Source organism: Artibeus jamaicensis, unplaced genomic scaffold, assembly GCF_021234435.1.
Source record: "Artibeus jamaicensis isolate MK-2021 breed Jamaican fruit bat unplaced genomic scaffold, CSHL_Jam_final contig_797, whole genome shotgun sequence".
NCBI classification, from domain to species: Eukaryota; Metazoa; Chordata; class Mammalia; order Chiroptera; family Phyllostomidae; genus Artibeus; species Artibeus jamaicensis.
Window position 1 is genome coordinate 3,658,843 of NW_026521977.1, and position 20,395 is coordinate 3,679,237.

Below are 20,395 nucleotides of genomic sequence, written 5' to 3' on the forward strand. Positions count from 1 at the left end.
TTGGGGGGGTGAACGGCAGGGCTCTTCCGTCACCCCCTCTCTCCTCTCCTTCCAGCTCGGACGAAGAGTCGGACCCTGGTGGCGGCAGCAGCAGCGAGGCCTCCACCGCACAGCCCTGTGAGGAAAGACCCCCTCGGCCAGAACCCGCCCCCCTGACGCATCCCCTCACTCGCCACAGCTCCCTGAGGGAGGCCCAGACCAGGACATTCTCGGCCCAGAGCCCCGAGGAGCCCAGAGCTCTGCATGGTGAGCAGTGAGCCCTCCTGCACGGGCGGCCCCAGTGATAGGCGATGTGACCCCCAGGCTCAGAGGCAGTGAGGCTGGGACTTCAGGGGCTGGGGTGCAAGTCGGGCTAACCCAGGCCCACCTCCTTCTTCATGGGAAGCTTTGGAATCTCAACTAGGAAAATGGCCGAGGGGCCTGGCTGCCCTCGGTTGACCCAGGAGGCCCCAGGACCCTCTTGCCTGGAGCAGTCTCCTTCCTGCCTCCTCCGTATCTCCGGAGGGGCCCTTCCGTCATTCCACAAGGGAAGGGGGGTGGGCTCAGCTGCTGTGGGAGCACATGCCACCCCAGGTAGGGCAGCTTCCCCAGGGAGACCTGGGGGCAGCACAGGGCCAGTACCAGTGCTTGGGGCTTGTGGGATGCAGGAGAATGACCTACAGAACAATAAACACACTTTCACTGAGTACCTGGGACAGGCAGGGGTTTGCCCCATGCATGGGCCATCTTCGGACGACCCTGTGAGGTAAGTGTCGTGACGCCCTGGGCACAGGTGAGCAAATGGACCGACTGCTTTCCTGGGGGCTCCTTGCAAGTAAGCAGTGTGGTCCAATGCTGGGTGCTTCCGCACCCTAAGAAGTAGTTGTCCTTAGAAACCCAACTTGTTTTCAGAAAGGTGGCTTCAATGGGTATTTTGGATTTCAACATGCATCCTCTGGGTGGGAAGAACCGGCTAATAGAGGAAACTTGCCAGGAGCAGGACTTGTAGGCTGGCCTGGGAGAGTGGGAGCTCAACTTGTCCTGCACTGCCCTCTGGTGGCGGAGAGCAGACTCTCCACCTGATCCTAGAAATGTTCTCATGGGGGTGGGGGCTAGTTTTACCGAAACCCTGAAAGTGGTGCACCAGGAAGACCAAGGCTGAGGCCCTGAATCCTGCAAACTCTGAATTTACCACCCTCCGTGAGCCTCTGTTTTTTAAAGGACCCATTTGCTAAGTATCATTTGTGGAGCTGTTCAAAAAAGGCTTAGCACCTGCAGTGGAGCAAGTGCTGAGCTGTGCCCAGCTGGGTGCAGCCTGCCTCTGTCTGGGCACTGCTGGCCTCGGTTGGCCCCTATGCCTCCTGGGGCTCCAGCCTCCTCACTCATAAATATAAAGCCTACCTGCCTTTTATTCTTTCCCCCTATTTCTCCTCTCCCTTCAGTTGCCAGGGGATTTCAGGCAACGTATAAGATAGACATAAAGCAAAATTGTATGTATGTATTGTATACATGAAAGACGAAGCCTCGAGATCAGGGTTGGTAAATCAATTGAGAAGGTACAGCCCTCAGAGAGAGTATCACAATCCTAAACAGTTGGTATAGTGGGATCATACATTTGATTCCAGATTCCCTGGTGGCCAGCGTTAACAAGGAAATAGACGATTTTATTCTCATTGTTCAGGAGGGAAAAGCATGTTGGTTTGCAGCGGCAGGTCTCAGAGCAAGCGCCACTAACGCTCTGCCCAGGAGAAATTTTCCAGCTCACATCAACAGAGGATGTTGAGAGATGCACTGGATACGTCCCCAACAGTGGTTTTGCAAACCGCGCAGCCAGAGTCCTTGCCCCAGCCATTCCGTTCACACTTTCACTGGGACTTGAGGGCCTGGCCACAGAGCAGGGCTCAACGGGAGCAGTTCTCCCAGGGGAACGGGGGCTGGCAGAGAGAACGGGGCCGTGCAGCCAAAGCATTGTGTTTCTGACAGTCCAGTTTAATCCGGAAAGAAACGTAGAGCAGAAAGAGAAGGGGATAGGCCACGTGACTTTCAGACCATCTTCCATCAATTTTGTCTTCACCTGTAAGGGCTTTGATCACCTCAAAGCCATCCGTGTTGTAAGGGCCAAGCCTCCAGTGTGGTGTAAGTGCTGTGCTGTGTGCTGCTGGTTGTGGTGAGTGCATCCTTTTGCCAGATAATGTAGAGTTAGCATCAGGTTGTGGGTGTCAGGGAGCTGGATGGATCACAGTGTTCATCGGATCCATGGTTCTGAGGACAGCCAGGGAAATGCTGGACCAGAGCGAGATAAACTGCTTCACAAAGAATCCTGTCGGTGCACCGTGCTCCCGGCAGCATCCTTCACAGCCGCCAAAAGGGGAAATGACCACCTGTCCGTCAGCAGGTGAATGAATGCATAAACAAATTGTGTTACATCCACACAAGGAAATGTTATTCAGCCTTCAAACGGAAGGAAATTCTGTCGCACGCTGCCACGTGAATGAGTCTTGAAGTCATCATTCTAAGTGAAATAAGCCAGACACAAAAGGACACATGTGGTGTGACCTCCACGTCCCCAAGGTGGCAAGAATAGTCAGATTCGTGGAGGCAGAAAGTGGAACGGAGCTACCAGGGCCGGGGGAGAGGGTCAGCAGGGAGCTGTTTAATGGACACAGAGGTTCAGCCCGGGATGAGGGGAGACTCCTGGAGACCGAGGGTAGGGTGGCGGCACCACGACATGGAGGTCCTCAACGCCACCGAACTCCGCACTTCAAAATGACTAAAATGGTCGTTTTTGTGTTACATGTATTTACCACAATTTGGGACTACCTCAGCTCACCAAGGAACCTAGCACCTCCTCAAAGCTCTTCAGCACAGAGCACACCCAGGGTGACAGTTGAAACAGAACCTCAGCCCCGAGTTATGGAGGCCAGAGGAAACTCTCAGCCATGCTCTCCTATAACACCTAACTTATTCATTCTTAAGAATGAATCTTGTTTAAAAGGCATGTGTCTATCCTCCCGCCTTGAGAAATTGAGACTCAGTGGGTCTAGAGTAGGGCCAAGTACCTGCACTTTCTGTCGACCGGCCGAGGCTTCCCAGCAGGCGGGCTGTGTCCCCCGCTATGGGAGTCTCAGAAGAGAAACTTCCCAGAGGCCTGGCTGGGTGAGCTCGTGGTAAAAATGCACGCCTGAGCAACTACATGGGTTGGTGTAGCCCCCCTGGGCTTTTGGACATAAACCAATTAGAGTTAGGAGGACATCAGCCCCCTAATTACTCTGATTTAGAGAATTTGGTATCTTTCTGACAATAATTCCATCTATGGAGGGCACTCCTGGTTTGTAACAATAAAATGACATCAGCGCCATATGGCACAATACCCTTTAAGATCTCCAAAAGCACTCCCTTAAAATAGGTATGAAGAAATTAAATAAATAAATGAGTGAATGGATAAATGAATAGTAAAAAAAAATTAAAAAGGCAGGGGTGGGGGAACAGTCCTGCTTTACTCCGCTCAGAGCTACCAGGTCAGACCATTGTCCACCCTGCTGCTCCTGTTGTGGCAAAATGTGTGTGCGCTGCCCTGTGTGCACCAGAGAAGGAAACCTTCTCATGAACTTTAGCCGTTTCTCATAAGCTCCTGTCTACAGAGTTAGAAGCCAGGGAGAAGCAGTAAGAGCTTAAAGCATCCTTCTGTGTTCCTGGAGTAGCTCCTCCATTAGCTGACGAACAGGTCAACTTCACTTAGCAGGACAGAGCTGTGCCAAACACCCAGCCTGGGAAACCCCAACCTGCACTGGTGGGAGGGAGTGGACCAAAATTCTAGGCGGACCATTCACCCTGTGATGGGGAGATGGGGAGCCTGCACCCTGTGCCTGTCCCCACAGGCTGCCCTCGACCCGTGGGTGTGATTATGGAAGCAGGCCTGTGGGGTGGGGACCCGCCAGTCAGAGCAGACTCCAGGCCTCTCTGAGTAGAGTAAGGGGGGGAGGGGTGTCAGGAGCCGAAGGGTCTTGTCCCAAGGAAAGGCAGCCCCGGATAGTGGTTGGCACCCGTGCTGCACAGCCCGTCTGGGAAGAGCTGACACCAGCTCTGAGCACCAGCTGGGGAGTCGCATTGGGACTTTGTACCGAGAGAGACAGGGTTGTGCCAGCTGGGCCTCGGATTCAGAGCATCCCGCACTCGGGCTTCCCTACGCTCATTCTCCCACACCCACAGCACTCCCTGGGCCTCGCTTCCTCCCATGCCTCCCGGCCGCGCCCGTGTGAGCGTTGCAGCTCGCCACCCCCATTCTTTCTCTCCAGGCTGTGAAGGAACCACCACAGGGACCTGGGGCCTGAGGCCAAATTTGAGGGCCCAGTGTGGACATTTTCTTCCCCATGTGGTATTCGCTCTGTTCGGCTAATTCTCAAGGCCCAGATGGCAGGGGGGTCTCCAGTGCATAACCCACAGCCTCCTGTGCATGTTCCTATTGGAACCAAGGCCAAGGGGATGTTCAAGACAATGGATGATGCAGAGATGCAGTTAAAACTGGTCCCCAGAGGATATCCAGGGCTCTGAGAAGGGGGAAAGAGGTTAGAGCTTTCTGCAGCTTCCAGGTTTCAGTGAGAGCAGCCCTGTTTTTATCTATTGCAAATACGGGGCATTGATGTGAGACTTCAGCTCTGCTATAAACAAGTAAGTGCATGTAGGTGGGCATGCATGTGTAGGCTCATACATGTAGGCAAATAAACATGTATACATATGTATGCTTATTAATGATGGCTCATAATATGAGCCCTTTTCTGCAAGGTGGCAGCACTTCAAGCAGGACCTCTGGTATTTATTGAGGCCCCATAGCAGGGTCTCAATGAATATTTGATGAATGCATGAGTGAGTGAGAAATTGGAGGTGCGTGTTGTGGGGACAGGAAGGTGCAGTGTGAAGGAAGGAAGGGGTTCAGTCAGTGCAGGAGCGACTTTCTCGCAAGTACCCCCAAGTGCCAAGTCATGAGTGAATACGACCAAGACATGATGTGATCTGCTTGGGGAGGAGAAGTGAGCAGTGGCCAGTTTCTCAGGGAAAAAGGCCAGCTGCAGCCAGTATCTCCGAGGAGCCCCTGCTCCATAGCCTTTTATTGGGTTGTAATACACAGGAATACAGGGCAACAAGGATCAAACAGTAGATAACATTTCAAAGAGATCTGAGTGCTTACTGTGAGTCCGAGTCTGTTAGGAACAGAGTTTTAGGGTTTCCTGCTCGAACCCTTAACATGTGAATGAAAGCACTCTTGGCAGAGCAGATTTCACAGGTTTATCAGCAAGTCTTTGTGATGCCAGATTTTTCCCCAGGGCACACTCTGGCCAGGCAAGGAGCTGCATCCCTCCCCATCAGGTATTCAGGCTGAAGGGGATTAGAACCAGGAAGCGCTTCTCCCAGAGAACATGGGGACTCGGGCTTTGACAAAGCTGGGGGTGAGAGTCCATTGCTCTTTGTTGCAGCCCCCCAAGTCCTTCCATGAAGGCCTCCCAAGTGATCAAATCTGGCTTAGGTTGCCCCCCGCTGTGAGGGGTCTTACCCGTCATTGACTTCCGACCAAGCACTGGGGGCAGGGAGAGGAAACTGAGGCAGCATTTGCCACCAGAGACAAGCTTTGTCTCCTGTGGTTAGAATTCCAAAGGTCATCCTTTGCCCTTAGCCACAAGGGGTCGAGATACAATTCCTAAAACCAGGCAGAGCAGTCTACAACAAGTCAATCACGATCATTAACCGATTAACTTTTGGCAAATGAACCGGAGGAGAAAACTTTCTACTTTTTCCTACATGTTTAACATTCTTCCTCCCTCCCCATCTTCCCTGCCCCGTTCTTTTTTCCACTACAGCTCTGCAGCGGGCCAGCAGCTTCCAGTCTCCCTCTCCCAGCAGATACCAGAACTGGAGAAGAAAATTCCAGTCGAGTGAGTAATGAGCTCTCTGGGGGTGGAGGTGTGGGGGGGGGGGGGAGAGTTCTCTGATTCATTCTCAGGGACAGCTGTTCTCATCCCTTACATGGCCTCTCTGACCTGGCCTTCTGGATGTGAGGGGCAAGGACAGGAATACAAGGTTGACCCTATTTCCGCTGCTGACTAGAGGAAGCACTTCCCAAGGGATCTGGGACCTTCCCTTCCCCCTCAGGTCTCCACTCCAGAGTCATAGAGCCTTAGAACTCAGTTCCACTTGGAAGAGACCTTATTGCATCAGCTCCAGGCTTTTTGAAGCACCGATGAGGATTCTGAGGCCCTGGGTCACTGTATGTTTTGATTCAGTACTTTGGAGTTGAGCTGGAGCTTAACTTCATTCGGTTATAGGCAAAGCAATGAAGGAAGCCACACACACACAGGCGTACTCATAGGTGCTTGCAAGCAAGTGTGCGCACATGCGCAAATACACACTGCCCTGCTCCGTTTTTCAGAGAGTTGGTCTTGCAAATCGCTTAGAAGAGCAGAGTGGATGAGGACCAGGGCCTGCGGTGGTTGCCAAAGCAGCAGGCTCCCACTAGGGGGCGCAGCGACCACAGCCTAGCATCCCAGGGCTGCCCCTATTCCCTGGGCAGCAACTACAGAGCAGGGATTTCCTCGCTGAGCCCAAGAAAGGGCCAGGGATTCTTCCAATTCCAAGTCCATAGCTGCCTCCCACCTCTTCCTGCCCTTATACCCCTCTCCGGACCTTGCTCTGGGAGAGATGGTCCCAGGAAAGCCTTGGGTCAGACAGAGTTTTCTAAAAATGAAACATTATTGAAGTTGGAACAGAGTGCTAATTTAGCTGACTCCTTCCTTCTGAGTCAGCGCCAGTGAGTCATTCTCCCTGCAACCCCCAGACCTGCTGCCTCTTCCACTGGGGTCAGGTGGGGACGTGGGTGCCTCTGGGGCTGGATCAGGGCTGCACACCTGGGTAGGACCCCTCACCTGAGACAACCTAAAATAACTTGATCAGCTTACAGCCCCAGGCAGTAAGAGTGAGGGGAAGGAGCCAAGGACTGTTTCCTGAGGACCTGGGCCCAGCCTTTTCCACAAACCATCTCGTCTACCCCCACCACAAACCCTCCCCCAGTCACGGGACTTCTGCTTCTATGGGTGGGTCCGTTTGGGTGCAGATTCCAACCCAGTGCTTCCAGTCATCTGTATTGAGTACCAGCAGAGGGGACTGGGAGCCAGCAGCACGGTTGCTGGGATGGGCCTGGAGACCTCAGCCTGTCTTTAGTTATCTCAGGAGTATCAGGTATTGGTAGAAGGAGGTTTGAGGGCAGGCCTTGAGTTTGAACCATTTCTATGGGCCTAATGCCTAGCATGAGCCTGGCCCAAAGGAGGCGCCAAGTACTTCCTTGCTGAATGAATAAATGAATGAATGAATGAGTTTAGGAGTGAAGATGAATGAACAAACCAGGGAACAAGCAGGCTGGACTGAGTGCAGAAACGAAGCACAGGCATTGAGGCCTGTGCAGGCTGCTGCCCCTAGAGGGCGCTCCAAGACTTTGGGAGCGTTTGGACCATTACCTGAGCTCCAAATTCTGGGAAGGTACGCCCTGCAGCCCCAGTCTCTTAAAATCCTCAGAGCTGAAAGCTGCTAGAGCTATCTTTTTGTTGTTGTTGTCATTTTCATATTCCCCAAGAGGAAACCTCAATGGGCAAGTCTAGTCCTGTCATAAAGGGAGGCAAACATGGGGAACTAGCCTCTCTGTTCATTTACTGCCCTCATAAGGCTGGTTGCCCTTGTGTGGTTGCCCTTGGCACCCTCCTCTAGGTGACCATGTTCATCTGAATGACCTCAAGGACTCAGAGGGCCCAGAGGACAGGCACTTGATCCAGATGGGCTGTGGGACTGCGACCCAGGCTCATCAGCCCTGTTTGCACAAAGGGACTGGAAGGACCAGCAGCACCCAGGACTAAGGCCCCTGCTCAGGGCAGGACACCCTGGCTGGCCCATGCCAGGGTTTAACGAAAAGATAGGGCTGGCAGAGAAGGATCTGAGATGATGAATGGGGACTTAGTGGGTGCACAGGTTAGAGAAATCCCGGCGGTGGTGGGTGAGCAGCGCCCTCTGGAACCGGTCGGCCATTCAGTGTTCAGTGGTGTATTTGTTAGACACCACATGTGTACGTGGGAAAGGGAGGGCAGATGGAATTACTGGTTAGCCAGCATGTAGCATTTCTGCATCCTGCACTGGGCATCTCTATCTCATTTTATCCCTTCAGTCTCTCCTGAAGCAGCAGTAGACTTCTTGTTTTCTACCGGTGGGGGAAACAGGGGTGGGGGGTTAAGAAACTTGCTCAGTGTCAGGAAGCTGGTGTGGATGTAAAGGAGGTGAGGTTCCGGGCTCCCCCCTACCACTTTCTGAGGGAACCCAAAGACATCAGCCACCTCGGGCAGGTGAGATTCCCTCTCACCGCTCAGCTCTGCTCTGGCCTCACCTTCCTCTCCCAGGTGGCACCCACCTCCCAAGCAGAGGCCAGAACGGCAGGTGTTTTGTTAGCCCATCTCCTCAAATTCTTCCCCCTGCCCCACGTTCTCCTGGAGACTGTGTGAGGAATGTGCGTGGCAAGGGACCCCACTAGCTGGGCAAGGGTGGGGACTAGAGAAAGGCAGAGAGAGGCAGCGGCTGCCGGGTCGGGACCTCGTGCACCCCGAGGCCTGCCTGTTGGGCTCGGCTGCCGCGGTGGCCCTGGCGCTGTGTCAGAAGGTTCCCAGAAGGCTCCTTGGTGGAATAAAAAGGCCATGTGTTGAGCTGAGGGGACTTTGAGACAAGTTCAGGGTTTGAGTCAGAAGGTGGCAGAGAGAGGAGACGGAGGGGCAAGGAAGAGGAGGAGAAGGAATTTGGCAAGCCGAGCACAGGGAGCTGGGCAACAGCTCACAACTCTTGCCTTTTTAGGTTCGAACCATCTCACCGTGGGCTGAGACGGGGGTTTGGGTAACTGGCCAGCTGCCTCCCCTGCGTCAGCTCTGGGCAGCCAGCAGTCTTTCTCCCCAGCAGCTCCTTCCTGCCACCCCAGATCTGTTCCCCTGAGTTGCCTTTCCCCACTGAAGCATTCCGGAGGGCTTCCCTTTGGGGACTTCCTGACTGCATGTGCCCAGTGGCCGTCTTTCCAGAGCCCAGGACTGGGGAACCTGCTCCAACAGGCTTGCACATGTGTGTGAGCAAAGCAGGACAGAATGCCAAAATCCCCCCGCCTGGTGCCCTGTGAAGCTGGGCCCGAAAGGAATGCTTCTTGGGTCAGGCCGTGGCTTTGGCCTGGCCTGGGCGATTCCCGGAGGAGGAACCCCGTTCTTACCCACAGCGTTGGGGACACTGAAGCCAGGGGATTGTGTTGAGTTAGCAAGCGAGCTAAAATAGGAAGGCCGGCACCTTGGAGGAATGTGGGAATGGGTCAGCAGGGAGCCAGGCAGGAGTGGATAGTGAGAGACCGTGACCCCGGGCAGCCCTGCATGCTGGGAGGGCTTGTGGGAGAGCTGGCTCGGCTGCAGGGTCACACAGTGACGGGCGAATCCGAACGAGGCATGGTGCCTTCTGAATTTCTCTGAGGGCATGTTCCTGAGATGGCTCAGTATGGAAACGAGATGCTTGCAGCTTTAGGTGTGGGGATTCTAGGGGGTGTCTGTGCGCGGGTGTGTGCCCTCAGGAGAGAAGGGAAGGTGAGAGCGGGAGAACAAGATTGACCTTCTAGGCTACCATTGTCCGAATTCTGCTGGTGCTAAAGGAGTCAATTTCACACACCCCCCACCTCCATCCCCCGCAGAACCAGGCTCATCCTCTTGGCCTTGTCCACACTCCTTTCTCACGTTGCTCTGAGCTCATCCACTGCACCTCATCTGTTCCCGGACCAACAGAGGCCTAGCACGAGCCTCACTCCATAAGCTTCAAATGATCTGATACTCATCATAACCTCCCTCCCATGTGTTCTCTGAAAATCCCACAGTGGCCCTCTCATCTTGAGCCCCTTGGCACCCCTGTGAGAAATAAGAGCTGTTTCACAAGCGGCGACTGCCTATCCTGTCTGTGCCCACCGCTAGCGGTGCGGCCTCAGCCTCAGCCTCAGCCTCAGCCTCCTGTAGGAAGAGGCCGCGGGTGGTTTACTGAGCAAGTGGTTTCCCTCGGCTCCAGTCTCCAGCCACAGTGGCCCGCGCATTTCTAAGGAACACCAGGGGCGGGACTTCCTGTTTCACTTCTCGGGATTGTTCTCACAGGAGAACAAAGCACTGAGGCTCCCAGGCTTTTCTTCCTGAGACCCCTTTCGCCCGCAGGCGCTGCCAGTCCTGCTCGAGTCCCTGCAGGTCTCAGGCCGTGGGCCTCGGGGCCTCGAACCCATCTCTGATTCCTCCTCCCTCTGCACCTGCAGAGTTGGTGCTCCCAGCCTCCTCTTTTCACCATGAGATAAGGTAATAACCACTCTAACCGAGCGTGTGTTCTTTCCTTGGTAGGTTTGACGCCAGTGAACCACACAAGAACTGCGTCACCTCCACGGGAAGCTTCCCCTTCTGCTTCTCCTTCCTCGTCCTCTTCTGCCACGACGTCCCCAGCGTCCTCCTTGGGCAGCGTCACAGGCAGTGCTTCGGACGGTTCCTCCCTGCCCCAGGTAGGCGCCCCGCAGGGCCCTGTTAGGAAAGTGAGCTGCCTCTGCACCTCCACTTCGACACCTAACTCCCGCTTGTCAGTGCTGTTAGGTTTCTCACCACACGTGCAAAGCCAGGGCCTCCTTCCAAGTCCCTTTCCCAGAAGCTCACCCTGCTCCTTCCCCGAGGGTGCTGAGGGCAGGCGCAGACCTCAGGGTACCTTTGGGAGGAGCTGAGGATCTTGGAAGCAGCATTTCCCTTGTATAGATAATGGCATCTGTGAGAAATGCAAAGTTGGACTCTCCTTTAACGTGAGTTTATCAGGCCTCTGGACCCGCTGGCCCCTGCTCTGGGCTCTGGAAGGAGAGTGCATGAGGCAGAAGAGCGCATGCTCCTGCGAAGCCCCTGCCCCCTGCCCCACCCCTCAGCCACGGCTCTGGGCAGGGCACAGCCACGCCTTCTACTGTCCACCTGTGGTCTGCCTTTGCCAAGGGCCAAGTTTCTGCAAGCTAGAAATGACTACTTTCTCAGTGGCAGGAACATGCATTGGGGTAAAAAGTCACGGGAAGGTTGTAACGGCCATCCTGCTTCTGTAGCTGCAGCCCAGGGGGGCTTCAAGGAGGAAGTCTTTGTTTCTTGGTAGCTGGAGGAACCTACCTGTGCATGGAGCGTGCCTGCTGGTAGGGACCCTGGCTGGGCAAGCCAAGCCTGTGTGCCTGACCACCCAAAGGGGCCAGGCCGGCCCCACCATCACTGGCCCGGGAGCTTGTCCATCTCTCTGTCTTACCTTCTGGCTTCCTAACCACCTGATCCAAGACCTAGGAAAGCCTCTGATCAGTGCTGCTACGGGGCTCCAGGCAGATCCCAGCAAGTCCCAAGGTAGCCATGTGAATGAAGAGCTGCCCTCTGAAATCATCCTAGGCAGAATTCTTTTTTACTTTGTATATCTGAGACCTGGAAAGAGGGAGTGTGGGGGCTATAGACTGAGCTGTACCTTCCTCATAAAAATAAATGGTAGAAATTTCTAAATCCCTGCAATTTTCCCCGCAGCAGGTCTCAAGAGGTCATTTCAGTCCTACCCCAACCTTTCTGAGGCGAGCCGGAGCCCAAGAAGCACCCACGAAAATCCCTCTATATCTGCCTCACGGTCGGGTGCTGGAGCGGGCAGAATATTGCCCCGTGAGGCCTGGTGCAGAGGGCCTTGCAGGCCCCAGGCCACCCAGCCCTGCAGAGATGGCCTCCGATGGCTGTCAGGACCCCAGGAGCATCCACAGAGGCCCACACGTCCTTGCAAGGAAGGATGGGTGCTTGCCAGACCCAGAGCTGCCTCCCAGGGCTGGAGAGAACTCAGGGGAAGGCAATGCTGATGCCCAGAAGGGAGAGGAGGGTGGGTCAGAGCTGGCAGAGGGCAAGAAGTTGGGCTTGAAGAAGTTGGCGCTCACTCAGGAGCAGAAGACCAGGCTGCTGGATTGGAGTGACTTCAAACCCCAGAGCCTGCACATGGAAGGTGGGCCGCAACTCTCCCAGAAGAGTGCTGAGAACGGTAGAGGAGGCCGAGTGCTGAAACCAGTCCGCCCCTTGGTGCTCCCCAGGGCGGGGAGAGAGACCCCTCCAGCCCCGGCGGAGGCTCAGGAGAAGGAGGGGACCCCAGCTGAAAGGACTCCAGGGGAGCGAAGCGTGGCTCCCCCCAAGTCCCCACTGAGGCTCATTGCCAATGCCATCCGAAGGTCGCTGGAGCCCCTCCTCCCCAACTCCGAAGGTGGGAGGAGGCCCTGGACCAAACCGGAATCACCGGCTTTGCCCACCGGCCAGCCACAAGCTTGCCTTCGCTCATTCAGCCTTCGGAAAACCAGCCCCAGTAAAGACGGGGACCAGCAGGCCCCCAGGAGAGACATGGCAAGCAGGGCCTCAGCGCTTTTCTCCCTCGGCACCCTGCCCCCCAGAGCTGCCCAGACCTCCGCCCCTGGCCTTCCTCACCCTGCCCTCCGCTCCCGCAGTTTGCCCAGCCGGTCTTCCAGGACGTTCCCTGCGTTCCCGTCCCCGCCCTGCAACAAGATGGAAGATGTCCCCGTGCTCCTTGAGAGAGTAAGTCTGCAGGAGACCTTCCCAGATGCTTCCAGGAGTCCGAAGAAAAAAATCTCACTCTTCTCGGCTCTCGGACTCAAAGACAAACCCTCTGAGAGCCCCCTCCAAGACTCCAGACAAAGAAAGGACCTCCGTGACCTCTTTAGCCTCCCCAAGGGGAAGGTGCTGCCTATGGACCATGCCCCGGCCCTGGAGAAGCAGGTGCCACCTGTCGGCCACCTGGGGCAGCGGGCCGGTCCTCCTTCTCCAGAGCTCAATGCAAGTAAGTGGCTCTTTCCTCACCAAAGGCTACCGTCTGCGCCGGGCAGGTAGTGTCCGTTCCTGGGTTCACAAACGGGCATCTCGCACTTTGTTTTGCTTCTCAAATTAAATTCTGACAAAAGTAGAAAAACCTGGATTTGAAAAATATGAAAAAATAAAATTCGAAATTAGGTTATAGGGTTTTGGAAGAGATAATTACCCATGGTGTCAGCACATTCCCACTCACTGTTCACATACAAATTTTATAGGTATAAAAGATGCATTACATTTTGCATCTTCTTAAATCAACATTATATTATGGGTATTAAGCCAATTACCTCATAGTTTACATAAATACGATTTAGTGGATATAGAATAGTCAGTCTATCTAGGGGCTGTGTTATTTAATGGACTGATTTTTATGGTTAAACTTGCAGATATATATATAAATTATACATATAAATATACTTATATATGGTCTTGGGCGGACATTTTTATGCATATAGCCTTTCCTTTCCTTTGAATTATTTTTTTAGGATAGGTTCCAAGAAATGAGATTTCTGGATGAAAATGTGAATATTTTTAAGATTCTCAATTTGCACTGACAAATTGCTCTTTAAAAGAGAACCCTGTGGGTGAAGAATACGTGGGATCTCTCTGTGTTATTTCTTACAACCGCATGTTATAAATTTCAATTAAAACCTAGAAAAGGTGCCAATTTGTATTCCACCACTAAAGTGGGGAAGTACCTTTTCCAGCACACTCTGCATTGGGTATCATAGGTTTCAAATATTCCTACTTTACCAGCCAGAAAATGGTGCCTCAAAATAACATTGCATGTAAGCTGTAAGCGAAAACCAATTTTCTATTAATGGTGCCACTTTTAAACTTGTATTCTTTTATTATTAGCTAAAACATGTTTATTTATATTTGTTTACCAGTTGAACCTTAGGCTTTTGTGTTTAAAAGCTGTATGATTTTGTAATTATAAAATTAATTAATATGTTAAGGAATCAAGGCAATTCAACAATATGTAACTATCTCAAAAAAGTAACTTGTATTCTCTCACACTCCCTGGCTAAAGTTTTGGGGATGTGTGTTTGTGTGCATGTGTCTCCTTAGAGACAGTTTAGTTAAACACATGACTTCTTTTCTGCTGTTGATATTTGTCTGATTGCTTTAAACAAACTGTGAATCTACTATTCCTATTGTGGAGCAACTTTGTTTTTCTTTATTTTTTGATGTTTCCTTTTCTTATTTAATGTTTATTTTAGAACTTAGGTTTTCAAGCAAAAAATTATTTATCTCTTTTGGTGACTTAGCCCAAAAGCTACATAGATTAATGAGAGATTTTATTTCCAGCCAAGTTCAGTATAAGCATGCACAGGCTGAAATATAACTACAGCCAATATATCATAGCATGAACTTGAATGTGTTTTGCACATGTTTTGGTAGATAATCCATTCATATAGTTCAAAATAAAAGTGTGCAAAAGGCACAGAATGTCCTATCTTCCTTCCTCGTCCCCAAGCCGCCCAGGTCCCATCCCTGATGCTGGGTATTATCACCAGGTTCCTTGGCTTTCTTCCAGACAGGACTTACGAATACACAAATTTACATATTTTCCTTTTTCCACAACTACTAGCATGCTAGCATGTTGTACACACTTTTTTTCTACTTTAATTTTGTTTTGGAGGTCATTCCATATTAGTGCCTAGAGAGCCTTCTGCTTTGTTTTATAGCGACATGGTATTCCGTTGTGTGTGTGTGTGCGTGCCACAGTTTAAGTAGTCAGTCTCCTATGGTGGAAAGTTTAAGTCATTTCAAATTTCTGCTATTGCAAACTGCACACAATAATGGAGAATTTAGGCCATTTGATGTATCTGTAGGGTTTATCTGTAGGGTAAATTCCCAGAAATGGAAATGCTGGGACAAAGGATGTGTGGATTGAGAATGGGGATGGCAACTACCAAATTGCCCTCCATCACAGGGGTGTGGTTCGCACTCCCAGCAGCGCAGTATGAGAGTGCTGTTTCTATAAAGCTTGTTACCCAACCTTTAAAAAAATCTTCACCAATCTTATAGGTGATTAAGCATCTTTAGTTTTAATTTTGTTTATTGATTTTTAGAGAGAGAGAGGAAGGGAGACGGGTGGGGGGAGACAGAGAGGGAAACATCGATTTGTTGTCCCACTTATTTATGCATCCTTGGGTTGATTCTCCTACGTGCCCTGACCAGGGATCACCCTCCAACCTTGGATTTACCGGGACGATGCTCCAACCAACTGAGTTACCCGACCAGGGCAAGTGTTTTTCATAGTCATTTATATTTTCTTTTCTGTGAACTGTTGTTTCTGTTCTTTATCTAGTTTTCTGCTGGGTTGTTGGTATTTTTTTAAGGATATGTAGGGACTATTTTCAAAGGGAAATTTAGCCCTTTTTTGTGTGATGTGAATTACAGATACTTCTCCCAGTGTTTTGTTAGTGTTTAACTTCATTTATGGTGGTTTTTTGTCTTGTGAAAGTTTTATTTTTATATAGTAGTTGTAAGCAATTTCTCATTTTATGGTTTCTGGGCTTTACATAGTAGTTCAGAAGGAGTGTTATCCAAGTTTACAGAAGAATTTTCTTTTAGTCTTTTGTTTGTTTTTAATTTTTTACACTTAAATATTTACCTTTTTCCTAGTGTAAAATATGAGATATGGATCCAACGTTATTTTTTTAGGTATTTCCCCAGTTATCTTTAAATAATTTTGTGAATAATTCATCTTTTTCCTCCCTTGCGCGAGAGGACATCTTTATCGTATATCAGATTTCAGTACCTGGATTGATTTCCACACCATTTATTGTATTCTATTGAGTTGTCTTTTATGTATTGGTACCACACTGTTTTAATTATTTTACTTTATACTTATATCTATTTTGAAATTTTTATATCATACTATCAGATAAAAAGAATATTCCATTATTGATCTCCTTGAAAAATGTCCTGGTTCTGCTTAGTTGTTTGATGTTCTGTATGAATTGAGGCTCGGCCTGTCTATGTTCCACAAAGAAAAATCCTACCAAGACTGTTACAGGATTGAGTTAAGTTTACAAACTAACTTGAAAGAATTTATAACCTTATGATATAAATTTACTTTTTATTTATACTTTTGTGAGCCTCAGGAATATCCTAAACTGTAAATGAAGTAGCTTTTACATATTTATCATTAAGTTTATTATTAGATTTGTTTAATTTTTGTTGCTGTTGTACATAAAATATTTCAGTTTTACCTTGCTACTATTGGTTGTGTACATGAGAGTTATTAATTTCTATACCATAATCCATTTGACTGAATTCTCTTTGCTTGTAAAATTTTCCAGTGAATTCCCCTGGGTCCTCCCCAAAATACACAATCATAATATTTGCACACAGTGACAATTTCACCTCTTGTTTTGAAGTCCTGTACCTCTTATTTGTGCTGTTTCCTTAGTTTCTTTGGTTTCCAGGGTCTTCAGAAACAATATTAAACAAAAAAAGTGATAATCATTTCATCATTACATTTCGAACTTTAATGGAAATGCATCTCATTAATGACGATAACATTTTCTCATTTACTCACGATGCTGGCCCCTGGGTCGGCCCAGATATATATCCTTAACCATTTTAAGGAAAGGAACCATCTAGTCATATCTTATTAAAAGTACAGTTGACCCTCGAACACCACGGGAACAACAGGGGTTGGAGCGCTGCAGATTCACTAATATGCAGATTTTCTCAGTTGACCCAAGCAGTTCACACCCATGTTGTTCCAGGGTCAGCTGGTAAATGGGAATCCAAGTGTCAGAGGGTCAACTTAAGTAAGACGCCAAATTTCCACTGTGTAGGAAGGTGCTGGGTGCCCCTATCAAGGTCAACTATGTTGTTCATCACCAATGGATGTTGAATTTAATTAAATGTCATTGTAGCACATTTTGAGATGACTATGTAATTTTTTTCTTATTTTGATTAATATGAATTATATAATAGATTTACTGATATTGAAATATCCTTGCATTGCTGAAATAAATACCACTTGATTATGATGTTTTATTGTTTCAATATACTTCTCTATTTTCTAATATTTTAAGATTGTTGTATCAAATTCCTAGTAAGATTAGCCTTCAGTTCATTTACCTCCCACATATGACTTCTGTTTGTGCTCATCACAGCAAGTTGGGGTGCATGTGTTTTCCTGATCTGGTTCTGGCCAGCTGGTTGCCTTTGTTTATATTCACTAGGAAACCCTGTGACTTCCTTGGCTGGGACAGAATGGGAATGTAGAGAATGGAGCTAGGGTAAGGCTGACCCGGGATGGAATAGCGTCTGGGCCCATCTGGTAGGAAACCTTTGTTTCTCTCCAATGAGTTTAGGTCAATATCGTAACAATGTTATGGTGTTACCTACCCTATCAGATTAAACTCATTAGTTTCTTTTTATTTCCCTACTGCTGACCAACCCACCAAACACACCACACACAGACACTGCTCTCTCCACAGTTAACTTGTGCACACCCATGCACTGGAGCAGAAAAAAACTACTCAAATAGAAAGTGAGAAACTTTCAAAAATTGTTCCAATTGAAGTGCCTTGAATTTGTGATCCCTTGAATAAGAGCCAGCTGGAAGTTTAATTTTTCTTATGTTTTTGCAACACAACTTTCTATAATATACATAAACTCAAGGTGTTTAAATTACCTAGGAATATATACCTATTTCAAATACTTACCAGTGTCTATTTTATACAATTTTAATGCTAATTATTATTCTTATGTATAATTAAAGAAGGTACCCTGAGAACATCTCCTTTTTATTTTTGCATGAACTTTTTTCTTGCAGTATTAGTGCACCATACATACAACAAAGTACACAAATACTAAGTACACACATGGTGGATTTTTACAAAGTGCACGTTTGTGGAACCACTTCTGAGATGGAGACAGAGAACACTGCCAGCCCCCAGAAGCCTCGCTCATGCTGCGCCCCAGATACAGGGGCCACCAAACAAAAGCATTTACCACCTGACTTTTATCATCATAGATTTCTTTTCTGGTTTTTTGACTTGATGAAAATCGAATCATTCAGTGTTGGGCTAAGCAAAATTCTAAGAGGTCCCCCTGCTTCCCACCCCTGGTGTACTTGCCTGGGATCATCCTGTCTTCCTCCGTGAGTATGGAGGGAAGTAGGCATGATGGACTCCACCCCCGCGATTAGGTTATGGGCTTTCACAAATGTAACTGAGTGCCAACCCAACTGACTTTGAAGTAATCAGAGGGAAGGTTATCCTAGGTAGGCCTAACCTCATCTGGTGAGCCGTTAACAGGGGGCGGACCATTCCTGAAGTCAGATATTTGCAGTGTGAGAGAGACATGACCCTGCTGGCCTTGGAGAAGTAACCTGTCACGTTGTGAGGGGCCTTGGGAACAGGAGGCCTTAGGAGCTACGATCAACCTCCAGCTGACAGCAGGCAAGAAGGCAGGGCCCTGTGTGCTGCAGCCACAAGGGGCTGAATTCTGCCAGCAACCTGAATGAGCGGGAAGAGAACCCTGAGCTGCAGATGAGAATCTGGCCTTGACTGCAGCATTGGGAGACAGTGAACACTCGACCCAGCTGAGCCACGCTTGCACGTGTGACCTGCACAACCGTGCAATAATAAATGGGTGCTATTGTAAGTTGCTAAATTTGTGTTCGCTGCTTCCACAACACTATAAAACTAATACAAGTATCCACTCTTTGGGGCACGACTTCTTTCATTAAACACTATGTGTGTGGTGGGGGGTGATTTATTTGTATAGTTATTGTAGGCAGCAGTGGTTCACTCTTTTCCTTGTGTGAACGGGCCACAATTTATTTGTGCGTTCTGTTGCTGGGTGCTTAGGCTCTTTTCAGTTGTTTTTATTGTGAGCAATGCAGCTTTGAGCACTCATACGTATTCTTTCTATTGGGTATTGTCAAAGATAAACAAAGGCAGATACTACTTAAAGTAATAAAGATAGATTTTAATTAGTAGTATAATACTGCAGTAGGGAAGAGAGTCTAGCATGGCCTAAACTCAGCTTTGATTTTTGCAGAGAGGCATGGTGTTCTACAGGGAGAATGAGGGGGTAGGGAGGGGGCCAAGTGGGGAGATCAGCAGAGTGAGGGAAGTGAAAAAAGTTACAGAGTATACTGCCTCTGTTAGCTGGTTATTACTGATGTTAGGACTCTAGCCTGCCACTGAGACTGGGAGACAGAGGCCCTATGCTTCCTCATGATGACTGCATTTTAAAGGAACGGCTTACAGGTTCTCGAAAGACACTCTTCAGTGGTAGCAGATACACGTTTATCTCAAAGGGACAGAGGAAGGATTCTCAATTGGAAGTCATTTAAGAAACTCTGACAAAGGGTGGGTAGCCAGGGGCCTGTCTGAAGGTGCTGGCTAGAACAGTAAATTTTTTTGTCAGCCTTGAGTTTTCTCAGCTACTTTAAACAGGGCTGGGTTCATCCTAGGGATGTGACCATGTATGACCATCCCAGGGACGTGACTGTCAACAAGTGTGTTAGTGTCTTTTAATGTAGGGAGGAGTGAGTGGGCTAAATCATCTATATTCAGGGTCTGTAGTTTTTGTTTTCTTAAAAGTATATTTTGCCCAGCTGGTGTTGCTCAGTGGATTGAGCACGGGCCTGCGAACCAGACAATCGCGGTTCGATTCCCAGTCAGGGCACATGCCGGGGTTGCAGGCCAGTTCCCTGGAGGCCAGTTCCCAGCAGGGGATGCATGAAAGGCAACCATACATTGATGTTTCTCTCCCTCTCTCCTTCCCTTCCCCTCTAAAGATAAATAAATAAAATCTTTTTTTTAAGTATATTTTATTGATTATGCTATTACAGTTGTCCCAATTTTTCTCCTTTATCCCTCTCTACCCTGTTCCCTCCTTCCCCCCACTTAGTTCATGTCCACAGGTAGCAAATCTAAGTTCTTTGGCTTCTCCATTTCCTATACTATTCTTAAACTCCCCCTATTTTGTACCTACCATTTGTGCTTCTTATTCCCTGAACCTTTTCCTCTGTTCTCCCACCTTCCCTTCCCTGCTGATAACCCTTCATATGATCTCCATTTCTGTGACTCTGTTCCTGTTCTACTCATTTGCTTAGTTTGTTTTTATTTTTATTTTAGGTTCAGTTGTTGATAGTTGTGAGTTTGTTGTCATTTCACTGTTCATGGTTTTGATCTTCTTATTTTTCTTAGATAAGTCCCTTTAACATTTCATATATTAAGGGCTTAGTGATGACAAAGTCCTTTAACTTGACCTTATCTGGAAGCACTTTATCTGCCCTTCCATTCTAAATGAAAGCTTTGCTGGATAGAGTAATCTTAGATTACTCTAGGACCTATGTCCTTGCCTTTGATGACTTTGAATATTTCTTTCCAGCCCCTTCTTGCCTGCAAAGTTTCTTTTGACAAATCAGCCGATAGTCTTATGGTAACTCCTTTGTGGTAACTATCTCCTTTTCCCTTGCTGCTTTTAAGATTCTCTCC

At 49.0% G+C, this 20,395-nt stretch overlaps 1 protein-coding gene across 2 annotated transcripts in view; it reads left to right on the forward strand.

Annotated features, from left to right (window-relative positions):
* Positions 1–20,395, forward strand: part of MICAL2 (microtubule associated monooxygenase, calponin and LIM domain containing 2) — a 212,789-nt gene that overhangs the window by 150,251 nt on the left and 42,143 nt on the right. For both annotated transcript variants that reach the window (XM_053673113.1, XM_053673114.1), the window contains 4 exons: positions 56–246; positions 5,832–5,906; positions 10,401–10,555; positions 11,583–12,879. In XM_053673113.1, coding sequence (XP_053529088.1) covers positions 56–246; positions 5,832–5,906; positions 10,401–10,555; positions 11,583–12,879 — 1,718 coding nt within the window. The remainder of the gene's footprint in view (positions 1–55; positions 247–5,831; positions 5,907–10,400; positions 10,556–11,582; positions 12,880–20,395) is intronic.